This window comes from Nuphar pumila, chromosome 5 (genome assembly GCF_984573655.1).
Source record: "Nuphar pumila chromosome 5, dmNupPumi1.hap1.1, whole genome shotgun sequence".
Taxonomy (NCBI): Eukaryota; Viridiplantae; Streptophyta; class Magnoliopsida; order Nymphaeales; family Nymphaeaceae; genus Nuphar; species Nuphar pumila.
The window spans coordinates 130,841,515-130,854,012 of NC_143253.1; the positions used below are offsets into that span (position 1 = coordinate 130,841,515).

General features: G+C 40.9%; 1 protein-coding gene across 1 annotated transcript in view; it reads right to left on the reverse strand.

Annotated features, from left to right (window-relative positions):
- The window catches only part of LOC149838741 (serine/threonine-protein kinase CTR1-like), a 42,971-nt gene that overhangs the window by 10,602 nt on the left and 19,871 nt on the right, over nucleotides 1–12,498 (reverse strand). The window contains exon 5 of the mRNA XM_090006779.1: nucleotides 719–891. Coding sequence (XP_089862905.1) covers nucleotides 719–891 — 173 coding nt within the window. The remainder of the gene's footprint in view (nucleotides 1–718; nucleotides 892–12,498) is intronic.

Consider the following 12,498-nt stretch of genomic DNA (forward strand, 5'->3'; position numbering starts at 1 on the left):
TGTGATAAAAAGATTGTGATGGTGTGACTTAAAAGAAATTAAATTTTCAATAATAGAAAGACAAATTCACTCCTCAAGGATGAGTGTAGCATGATACCTTCCACAATCAAAAGCAAATTCAAAGGACAGACAATATGATTCAAAAGAAAACAGGAACAGAATGTCAGAACAAAATGAAAACAAATCACTGAAAAATCACACACACACACACACACACACACACACACACACACACACACACACACCGGTAAAGACTGGATAAGAGAATGTGGCCAAGAAACCATGTGAACAGAAGAGACCAAAACCAGAATATATTGCAAAAAACAACCAAAGAATGGAAAAATATTAAAAACGCAAAGAATTTGTAAATTGTGTCCTGGAGAGAGAGAGAGAGAGAGAGAAACTTCCTAGCTCATGCAAAAGATTGATATAAGCTAACTGGTTTGTAATGAACTTGTTTTCTTGAGAGAAAAGATGACAAAATATCACCATAAACTTTGAAAACAAAGACAGCTTACCCATCAAAACATCTTTCCAATCTTTGCAGCATTAGATCTAAAAATCAGATATTTGGGGAAAAACACAAAATCATATGCACAAGCAACCATACTGTACTTCCATCCTCTACTCAGCCACTATACCATGAAGGAGATTTAATAGGAAAAAAGTGAAAACGCTAAACTAAAGTCCGCATGCTTTGAAGGTATAAAATTATCACCTGTGCTTTGAGAGTTTCCATGAAGAATGTCATCCTTGTTTGTCCGGTATGGACTACAGAAAGAACTTGAAATTTGAAAAGGTGATGGCATTGCTAAAAGAGAAGGCCCATTTATGGAGGAATCAGGCTCATGAAGAGTTCCTGGCTCTCCAACTAAATCAACTACATATTCCCTGTCAAGAAATCACAACAAAAAACAGGGAAAAAATAGACATAAAACCTCTGTATCAAAATATATTATACATCTCACAACCATAATAAAAATGCAGACTGCAGTCCACCAAACATGTTAAAAAGGTACAGATGCATTATCTGCCTAAAACTAAGAAAGGTGAACTAAGAAGTGTATCATTTATGCATCTCAACACCAGAATAGTGAGTAGCTATTTTAGATGTTCTAGGAGCACACGTGAAAAATAATAATATGGAAAAATATTTAATGTATGATTTCCTAACGAAACAACCCCAAGTAGTGTTATCAGTATTGTATCCTATGGTATTGTACACTGTATCCGTTTATTGATAGGAGAATAGATACAATAATGCCCTTGTATCAGCAAAATCACTATTCTCAGTATGGATTAGACCATATTGTGCAATATAGGGATGTATCGTACATACCCCGTATCACATAAGTTGATATTATTTTTTTTATTTTTACTTTCTGGCACCGGAAAAGTGGCAACTAATCACTTATGGGGGTCAATTTTAAGCCCCCAAGGGTCATTTTGACCCCCATTTTTTTGAATTCTCCCTCACCAAACCTTGTTTCTAAGTCTACCTATTGATTTTCTTGTTCAAATCAACCCTTTTGCTAGATCCGAGCCTATTAGTGTGTACCCAAAGTCTACTTATTTTCATCTTAAACATCCTTTTCTTTTTGGCCTCTAACCCTCAAAACTGAACGCTAAGGGTTTGATTGTGTGAAATTGAAGTTGGAGGAGGGCTTTTTTTTCATATAGGAACAGGAAAACCACCCCAGAGGGGTGTAAACACAGGTGCACCCCTTGACCCCAGGGATTCATCGGCTTCGGCTTATGCAAGTTGGAGGCTTAGTTTTTAAACGCAGCGCCTAGGCTTAGTTGTTAAAATCCGCTTTCATAACCTGGAAAAAGCAGATTATTCCATTCATCTGCAGACATGCAGCCATGACCTGACGGGATATCTCAATGGATGCACGGCTGTCCCTTTGAAATTTGTGCCCGTTACCAAGGAAAAAGAAAAGAAGATAGCAAAAGATGGTGATTCTGATCAGATAGTTTATATTAAGAATCCTGACTATATTGCTTGGTTCAAAAATGATCATATGGTTATAGCGTTTATTATGACAACACTTTCCAGACCGATTCTTTTGCATACTCCAACAGGAGTAACAACAAGGGAACTTTGGGACGTTCTTCACAAATGGTATGAGCAGATTTTCATGCCTAAGGTCTACCATCTCAAGTCTGAATTTAGATCGTTGAAGAGATGAAGCAACAGTGTGGCAGATTTTCTTGATTGAGTGAAGTATATCACGGATCAGTTGGCAGTTATAGGGAGTCCAGTGACAGATAAAGATGTATGCAGCCTGACACTTCGTAGATTAGGTGATGAGTATAACATGTTCAAGGCGATGTATATGGGTCTCGAGAAAAGAAGTAACTTTGACAAGCTTAGATATATGTTAAGTTTAAATCAAAATTTGGCATCTCATCAAAGAAAGAGGACTCTCATCCCAATCATGAGGTGATGATGGCTGCTATCTCAAATCGTGGACAAGAGGCCAAAATCAATATGATAACAGAAATTCAGGGATCCTTCTTAATCCCCACACTTCCAACACAAATAAAAATCGCCAGAATATAACATGTCATGTGTGGAAAGCGGGGACATTCATGCTCATATTGCTACTAGAGATATGTCCCAACATATCGTCCTCCTATAGTTCCTTATCCATCCCGTTTTCATCAGTTTGCACCACAGGCTAGCGGTACGAGAGGGGAAAGAGGCCTACGACAAGCATCCTTTAGTGCAGCAGCCACAGGGTCTAGATCCTTCTTTCCCTCCGGGACATAACCAGGATATGGATTCTTTCAGTGCCTCCTTTTCTAGGATTGGCATGCATGGCACTGGAAATCATTACGGCTCTCCTTGGTCAGCATGAGCTTATCAGCAGCTTGTGAATCCTATTAACTCATCATGGCCTATCATTTCAGATCTGCTCACCTGGACAACCTCTTCTTCTCAGGCCCCACAGCCGAGTGCTTGGCTTCTAGATTCAAGTGTTGCTCATCATTTCACAGGTGATGCAGGTAAACTCACAAATCTTATTCCTTATCATGATAATGGGAAAATAGTCACTAGTGATGGAAAAGCACATTCCATTACCCACATTGGAACCACCACTATCTACACTCTCCATGGTCATTTTCATCTTCCAAATATATTTTTTGTTCCTAATATTAAGTGTAATCTTGTTTCTGTGTTTCAACTTACTGATCAATCTAACTCTCGTATTTCTTTTACTTCTTTTTTCATCTTTGTGAAGGACATTCACACAAAGAGGAATCTTGTTGAAGGAAAGAGATGCAGAGGGTTGTTCGTTCTCAATAAAGCTCATGTTGGTCATCCTCAAATTCTCGTGTCGGATGTCGTTATCCTCAACAATGATGTCTTATTGTGACACAAGCGATTGGGACACTATAACTCTACATTTCTTGAAATTTTGTGCAATAAAGGGCTTATTCCTTTAAAGAATAAGTCCATTGTTCATTCTATGTCATGTGTTCAATATTGAGTCTATAAGAACCATGAGCTTCCTTTTGGAATTTCTAATCGAAGAGCTTCATTTCCTCTTATGTTAATACATTCTGATGTTTGGGGTCCTGCACCTGTGATGTCTTTATCTAGATCTCGTTTCTATGTGATTTTTGTGGATGAATTTTCTCGTTATACTTAGATCTATTTTTTAAAAACCAAAGATCATGTATTACATGTCTTTCAAAAGTTTAAAACACTTGTCAACAATCAATTCTCACGCAAAATATTGCATTTTCGAGTGATGGTGGTGGTGAATATGTGTTTGTGGCCTTTTCTAATTACCTAGATGATCATGAAATTAAATGTGAGTTATCCTGCCTAGCAAAATGAGGTAGTTGAAAGAAAACACCGGCACATTTCCAAAACAGCTCACCCTTCTAGCGGAATCCAAGATTCAGCTAAATCTATGGACAGAAGCTTTTCACAACGTGTGCTTTTTTTATTAACCGCATGCCTCTTACTCCCCTTGGAGGGTTCTCTCCTTACTTTATGCTTCGCGGACAGCAGCCTGATTACTCCCTTATAAGCACCTTTGGCAGTAGATGTTTTGTGCATGTGCATAATTCCTTAAGTGATAAGTTTTCACCCAGGGTGCAGGTATGCAAATTTGTTGGATATGATGGCTATAAAGGGTATAGGAGTTACAATCATACCACTAGAAAATTAATTGTTTTGAGGCATGTTACTTTTCATGAAAATGAATTTGATGTTATTAGCAATGGCAGCGGGCCCTCCCAGCCCACTCCACTCAAATGAGCATTTCTCAATTTTCTGGCCATCAAGTGCTTCACCGAGTCCAGAAAAATCAGCAGCCAATGGACAACAAAGTGATGTTATGTCAACACCTATATGTGTTCCAAATAATGCTGCAACAACTCTCATCGAAGGTGCAGATCTGTCACAGCCACGTGTCTCCTTCTCTTTTTATCAAAAAACTTACCATTGGCGTCACCATAGTGTTCCACGTGACGATGCTGATCAGCTTCCTCATGCTCATCCCTCACCTATCTTGTCAGAATCTGCTCCCTCTCCTACAGCTGAACCTGTCCATCCCTCTCCCTTCGATCAGCCTAGAAGGTCGGACCGGATTTGGCACCCACTACAGCGTTGGGTAAGCTATGATTCCTTTTCTACTAAGTTTCATGCTTTTGCCACATCCATTGAATCTGGTCATGAATCCAAATTTTATCATGAAACCCAACATCATCCTAAGTGGATGGAGGCTATGAATGACGAGATTTCAGCTCTCCATGACTGTGATAGGTGGGAAGTCGTACCCTAGCCCGATAATAAGAATGCCATTGGGTGTCGGTGGGTCTACAAAATTAAATATAGAGCTGATGGCAGCATTGAGCGATATAAACCAAGGTTGGTGGCGAAAGGGTATACACAAGAACATGGCCTAGATTTTGATGAGACCTTTAGCCCTCTTATTGACATGGGTACCATTTGTGTAGTTTTGTCTCTTGCCACTATGTATGGATGAAATCTCAGATGGATGTAAAAAATGTATTTCTTCGTGGCACATTACATGAAGAAGTGTACATGGAACACTCTCCTGGATATTCGGAAGTTGATACCAAGACTATTGTGCTTCGCTTAAGAAAGGCTATATATGGTTTTTAGACTTTTAGTGTTATTGTTCGATCTTTAGGCTTTGTTCAAAGTCAATGTGATTATTCATTATTTGTTCATTTTGAACAGTTTCATATTACTATCATCTTTGTATATGTCAATAATCTTGTTATTCTAGGCAGTGATCCAGGTAGAATCACTCACCTGATGTCCATGCTCAGGAAGCAGTTTCATATGAAGGATTTGGGTCCCTTAAGGTATTTCCTTGGCATTGAGATTGATCCAACCAGTAGCTCTCTCATTTTATCTCAACGAAAATATGATCTTGACATTCTTTCTCGTTTTGGGATGACCGACTGCAAACTAGTTCCCACTCCCATTATAGTGAGTGAAATTGGTTGATGATCACCCACATGATCCTTCGTTGTCTCATCTAAAGCAATTCAGAAGCCTCGTTGGCGCCCTTCAATATCTTACCTTCACGAGACCAGACTTGGTATATGCTACCAATCAAGTCTCCAGATTTATGATGTCACCCCGTCTCAACCACATGGAAGCGGCCAAAAAGAATTTTCCGTTATGTGAAAAGCACAATCAATGACAGACTTTTTTATAAAAGACCCCCTTCCCGGCCTCATGATGGTTTGAAACTTGTTATTCTAGCCAACTCTGATGTCGACTAGGATAGTGATCCCTCAACCAGACAATCTGTAACAGGTTATGCTGTCTTCTTGAGACATCTTGTTTCTTGGTCCAGTTGAAGACAGAAGACAGTTGCACAGTCTAGTACCGAAGATATCGTGTCATGGCCACTGTCACGGCAGAGGTTTTATGGACTAGACATTTGTTAGTCAATCTACATCAACCTCTATCCCAATCACTTCTTTTTCTGTGATAATAGAAGTGTCGTAGCCATTGCCACCAATCCCGTGCAACATGGCAAAATGAAACATGTGGAGATTGATCAACACTTCGTTCATGAAAAAGTTGAAAGTAAAGAGATCCATCCTATGTTTCTGCGAGGTGAAGACCAAGTAGCAGATCTTTTCACCAAACCACTATCCTCTTTCCGTCATTGGTTTCCTAAGAGCAAACTATCCATGGTTATTCAAGACCCAGTTTGAAGGGGGTTGTAAGAAATGGAAATCACGTCAAAAGGGTACTTTACATATTACTCATTTATGTAATCCTATTGTGATCTAAGTCACAGGGACTCGGCAAAACAGGTGTCGCACCCGTGTCAACGCGACGCAATGCGGGTGCGGCACCGGGTGCGGTCAACACGACCCTGGGTGCGGTCAACGCACCCAGGTTCATTTTTGTCCACTTTTTGGCATTAAAAAAAATCCCCGATGAAAATGAGGATTAGGGCAAAAAAAAAAAATTGCCCTAATCTCTCCTCTCCTCTTCCCCTGAGCTCGAGCTCTCTCCTATCGACGCCCCAGCTCCACCTCCCAGGCTCCTCCTCTCCTTTCGCAGGTATGTACCCTCTCTCGCTCTCTTCTTGTGTCGGCAGGGGAGGGGCCGAGCCCCCCCCCCCTGCACCCTCTTGCTCTCTTGTTGGGTCAGCAAGGGAGCCACACCCCCCTCTCACTCTCTTGTTGGGTTGGCAGGGGAGGGGCCGAGCACCCCCTTCCCTTCTCGCTCTCTTGTAGGGTCGACAGGGAAGGGGCCAACCCCCCCCCCCCCCTCGCTCTTGTTGGGTCGGTAGGGGAGGGGCTAAGCCCCCCCTGCTCCCTCTGTTTTCGGCATGGGAGGGGCCGAGCCCCCCCTCTGGCTCTCTTTTTGGGTCGGCAGGGGAGGGGCTGAGCCCCTCCCCCCTCTCACTCTCTTGTTGGGTCGACAGGGGAGGGGCTGAGTGAAAAAGTGTATTCTGGATAGTAAGACCCGGATCCATTGTATGTACCGGATCCATTGTATGTACCGTCTGAATATTAGGACCCGAGTCTGTATGTTTTATTCATTTTGGGTCTTTCGGGTCTGGACATTACACCAGACCCGGACCCATACTGATTTACACTTATTAATAGAATGTTTAGGTCACGATTTCATTTTGATTGAAATCGTGACAGCCGCATCCTTTGTTCTCTTTTCTTTCCTCTTTCACAGGTGTCTCTCGAACTTTCATGGTATCAGAGCCGAGATCCAGGATCGAAGGTCGAAGGGGCTTCAAAGAAGGGTTCAACCAGAACTAGAGGTTTGAGGTTTTATCTCTCTCGTGTTCTTCATTTCTCGTATTTTTCTCCTCTCTGTGGATTCACACTTCACGTGAAATCCCTAATCTCATAACGGTAACGTGAACCGTGTCTCCCTCCTCTATCTCCTCTCTGTGGATTCACGTTTCACGTGAAATCCCCAATTCTATCACGGTAACCTGAAATTTTGATTTTCTCCCTCATCCCTCGTTTCTCTCCCTGATTTTTTGGTGGACTCACGTTTCACGTGAGTCCCTAAAGTCGATCTGTTTTGGTCTGATCGTTTGTACTTGGAAATATCTCAAATATTCAGTTCTCCTCCTTTTTCGTCTGATATATCCAGATCTGATCTCACCTTTACAGCAGATCTAAGGCTTTTTTCATTCCTAACCAGCGTCTCTATCTTTTCTATTCACGCTGTCTCATTTGGTATTCAGAAAACAGTCGGCTATTTGTTCTTTTTTTTTATTACTTCAAACATAAGCCTTATAAAAAAAAGGAAGAAAAGATTTTTTTTGGATCTGACAGACTCAGATCGTCAATCTCTTGAAAAGTGACAGCCGAGAGAAAAAAAAAAAAAGAGGGTGACCAGTACCCTTCTCGGCAACAAATTGAGCATTTCACTTCGTGATTATTATTGCTAATTTTCTCCTCCCTCCTTTCTCTTCATGGATTCTCATTCCTCTCAATCGAGCATCTCTTCGAGTTTTCTAAATCAGCTTGTCTCCGAAAAGCTAAACACCTCAAACTTCTTGATCTGGAAGAGACAAATCATCCCTTTTATAAGGAGCCAAGGACTCTTAGGCCACCTGGATGGAACCACTCCAGTACCACTAGAGTTTGTTACGAGAGAAGAGAAAGATGACAAAGGGGTAAGTTCAATTGTGTATGTTAAAAATGTGGAGTATCTCAACTGGGAAAAGAAAGATCAGTCAGTAGTTGCATATATCACTTCTACCCTGTCCCAAGAGGTTCTTGTTGCCATTCCCGACAATTGTACAACCCTGCAATTCTGGGAAAGATTGGTTCAGACGTATTCACAGGTTTCACAGGCGAGAATGATTTTTCTCAAGAGAGAATTTCAGTTGCTAAAAAAGGATTCCATGACCATCATGGAATATCTGAACAAGATGAAGACTATCACAGACTAACTTGCACTTATAGGATGTGCCGTAAGTGACAGTGATATGGTGCAACAAACTCTGAGTGGATTGGGATCTGACTACCACATGATTGTTACTTCACTATTGTGTCTACCTGCCCTTCCTACCTTTGATGAGTTACGAGCTAAATTAATTCAGTATGAAATGACTCTGAAAGGTTTTTCTGAAGAAACTCATGTTCATACAAATTCCCAAGAAATTCTTGCCACAGGGGGTGACTTACGGTCGAAGAAAAGGACGAGGGGGGCAAGGGCGAAGTGGACACGGAGGACGTGATTTGCTCCCCACTCCGAACATGATGACTCATGCACAGGGACAAAGATCCATCCCCACTTGCTTCCTTTGTAACAAAAGAGGGCATATCAAGGCGAATTGTTGGCACAATCCAGAAAATAAAGGAAAGGCTTCACAGACAGAACACAAAAGAAATTTCACCAATATCAGAGACAATAGAGAGATTAAAGATCTGTTGATATCCGCCTTGTCAGAATTGAAATTGAAGCAGAATGATCAAGGTGCTTGGTTTGTTAACTCAGGGGCAGCAACTCACGTGACTGGTGATGCAGGTAAACTCTCCAACCCTATTCCTTATTTTGGCAAAAGTAAAATTGTCACTGGCGGTGGATCCCACCATCCTGTTTCTCATGTTGGAAAAACTGTCATTCCCATGTCACATTTCACCCTTGAACTTTCTGATGTTCTTCATGCTCCCAACATCAAGAAAAATATTGTCTCTGTTTCCAAACTTATTGATGATAATCATGCTTCAGTTGAATTCACTCCCTTTTCTGTGCAGGTCAAGGACCTTCGCACGAGGGAAACATTCGTTGAAGGAAAGAGACGAGGCAATATGTATGTCTTTGAAGAAGCTCCATGTCATTCCGTCTCCCCTGCTCATCTGGATTCGAAGTCTTCATTAGAGTCTTGTTTTTCCTCTTCTACAAATGTTTTTAGTATTTCTGAATGTAATAAGCCTTTCTTATGGCATAGTCGATTAGGACATTGTGGGAGTCATTTTATTGAGAAACTTGTCTCAAATAATCTCATCCCAAAAGAAAGTCTCAATGGGGATGAGAACAGTCAGAAGTGTTCCAGTTGTCTTTTATGCAAAAGTCATGTATTACCTTTTCGTTCCATTAATAAGAGAGCTTCAAAACCTTTTGAGATAATTTGTTCTGATGTATGGGGACCTGCCCCAGTTGCCTCTGGATCTGGAAGCAGATACTACCTAATCTTTGTTGACAGTTATTCTCGATACACCTGGATATATTTCATAAAAAATAAGTCGAAAGTTTTCTCTTTGTTTCGAAATTTTCTTTCCTTAGTAAAAATTCAATTCTTTGAGTCTATCCAATTTTTCCAATGTGATGGAGGTGGGGAGTTCAGCTCTAGTGACTTTATTTCCTTTCTTCAAAATAATGGGATAGGAAGAAGGGTGCCATGTCTACACACCCCTCAACAAAATGGGATTGCTGAGCGAAAACATAGACATATCGTTGAAAGTGCCATGAGTATGCTTCATGACATTAATCTTCCCATCAATCTGTGGACAGAAGCTTTTCATTCTGCCATACATGTGATAAATAGACTGCCTATGGTTGTTCTGGAAAATAAGTCCCCTTATTACTGTCTTTTTGGAGCTCATCCTAATTATCATGATTTGCGTGCCTTCGGATGTGTTTGTTATGCGCACATTGATCGATCCTTGAGAAATAAATTTCAGGATAAGGCTCAAAAGTGCAGATTTGTGGGATATGCAGACGACTACAAAGGATATAGGTGTTATGATTCAACCAACAGGCGCATCAGAATCTCAAGGAATGTCGTCTTTGACGAGCAAAATTTTGATCACAAAGTCGACACAACGGACATATCCCCTAATGCAACTGAAGTTTATTATCCTTGGCTGAATTCAGAACTTTTTACTAGCTCCAATGAAGTCTGCCCTCCAGATTGTGTGCAGCAAGAAGAAGAAGTGTTTGAAACCACCGGGACATCGAGATCACAGAATGAGGAAGAAGTATCATCATCCGTACCAGGCAGATACAAGGGCATTTCCTATTCTAGACAAAGAACGAGAACATCAAGTTATCTAAATCCCGTATCAGCAACCGACCCTACTCCCTCTCGTACCCTTGACGTTAGGAGATCAAATCGCATACGACATCCTATTGATAGGTGGGTAAGTTACAACAACTTTTCCTTGGATTTTCAGTTGTTTTTAACAGGCTTCAATAAGGAAGATGAACCTATTATGTACTGTCAGGAAGCTACTTCTACCAAATGGGTCGAAGCCATGAATGATGAAATGCAATCATTACATGAATGTGGAACCTGAGAAATTGTTCTCAGACCACCTGACAAAAATGTTGTCGGATGCAAATGGGTCTACAAAATAAAGTATAAACCAGATGGAACCATTGAACGATACAAGGCAAGACTGGTGGCAAAAGGGTGTTAAAACATATGTAATAATACCATAATACAAAGTACCCCATAGGGGTACTTATTTTGTTTCTCTTATTTTACTATTTTTTATTTTTATTTTTATTTTTATTTTTTAAATTGTATTTTTTGGATACCGAAAAGGGTCCCCACAATGGAGTCGTTGGGGCCCCCAACAGTCACATTATGTGACCGTTGGGGGCTCCCAACGACTCTATTGGGAGCCCCTTTGGTCTCCTTTTCTTATAAATAGGGGGAACCCCCCATGTATGTTGTATTGCTCTTGAGAGCTCCTCTTCAATAATAGTGATATTATTTTTCATGTGTGTAGCCTTTTATAAGGCCCTTTGTATATCCCTTAGTGGATTTCCTCTCTTGTGCTTGTTGCACTTGTCCGTGTGGGACATTGTGAATGCTTTAGCATTCTTGGTTTCTTCCGCTTATTTCATTACATGGTATCAGAGCCATACGATCTTCTAAAGGTAAAATCTTGTCTCTCTCTACTTCCTTTCTTTCTCACATCTTCATTGTGTAGCAATGGAAGTCAAGATCGATCTATCATTCAAACTCAATGGAAAAAATTACATGATGTGGGCATCCGCAATGGAGAATAATCTCAAAGGCAAGAAGCTTTGGGGTTATGGGAACCGTTCCGGAACCCCAACTTAAGCTCACAAAGATGGAAGGAGATCAAGAGAAAGCACTTGAAGGCGATGCTCGTCTCAAGGCCATTGAAGACTATAATCATCAAATGGAAGATTGGGAGAGCAACCATGCAAAAATCCTAGCATGGTTTATGAATAATGTCGAACTCAAGGTATGTGCAAATATTGCAAAATTCCGTCGGGCAAATGAAGCTTGGTTCTTTATGAAGGGTATGTTTACCCAAAAGGATCTTGCAAGAGCCTATTTCTTGCAAGAAAAAGTTAGAACCACAAAACAAGGTGACATGAGCATACAAGATTACTATAGTGCTCTAAATCCTTTGTGGGATGAATTGGCTCTTTTAGAGCCTAAATGGGTATCTATGGAGGATGTGGTTCTAAGACAAAAACAAATGGAACAAGATAGATTGTTTCAATTTTTATTTGGGCTTCGTCCCGAATTTGAACAAGTGAGATCCTCACTTCTCCATAGATCCACGTTTCCTCCCTTAGAAGAGGCTATTGCCGAGATTACTCAAGAAGAAACTAGGCATAGCATGGGTAAAAGCATAGAGGAAGTTCTTGCCGTATCTAAACCCGGCAATCATGTTAAAACATACAAACCACCTCATTTTGGTAAGCAAGAGAGTGGTGGAAGAAAAATGATTATATGTCACCATTGTTATGAGCCGGGACATATTAAACCCGTTTGCCCAAAGCTAAATGGGGCATTCAAGCCAAAGGTGGCTTCCGTTGAAGAATCCACCACCAAAGAAGATGACGGCAAGAACGGGGATCTCAAAGATACTCTTGGACAAATCTCCTTGGCTCTTCAACAAATTCTAAAGGTCACTTCTTCCACCTCCGGTGCCGCCATTGCCTCATCATCACCTCCCAGTACGTACTCTTGGATTTTAGATTCCGAAGCCTCTTTTCACATGACTCCTCATGAAAAT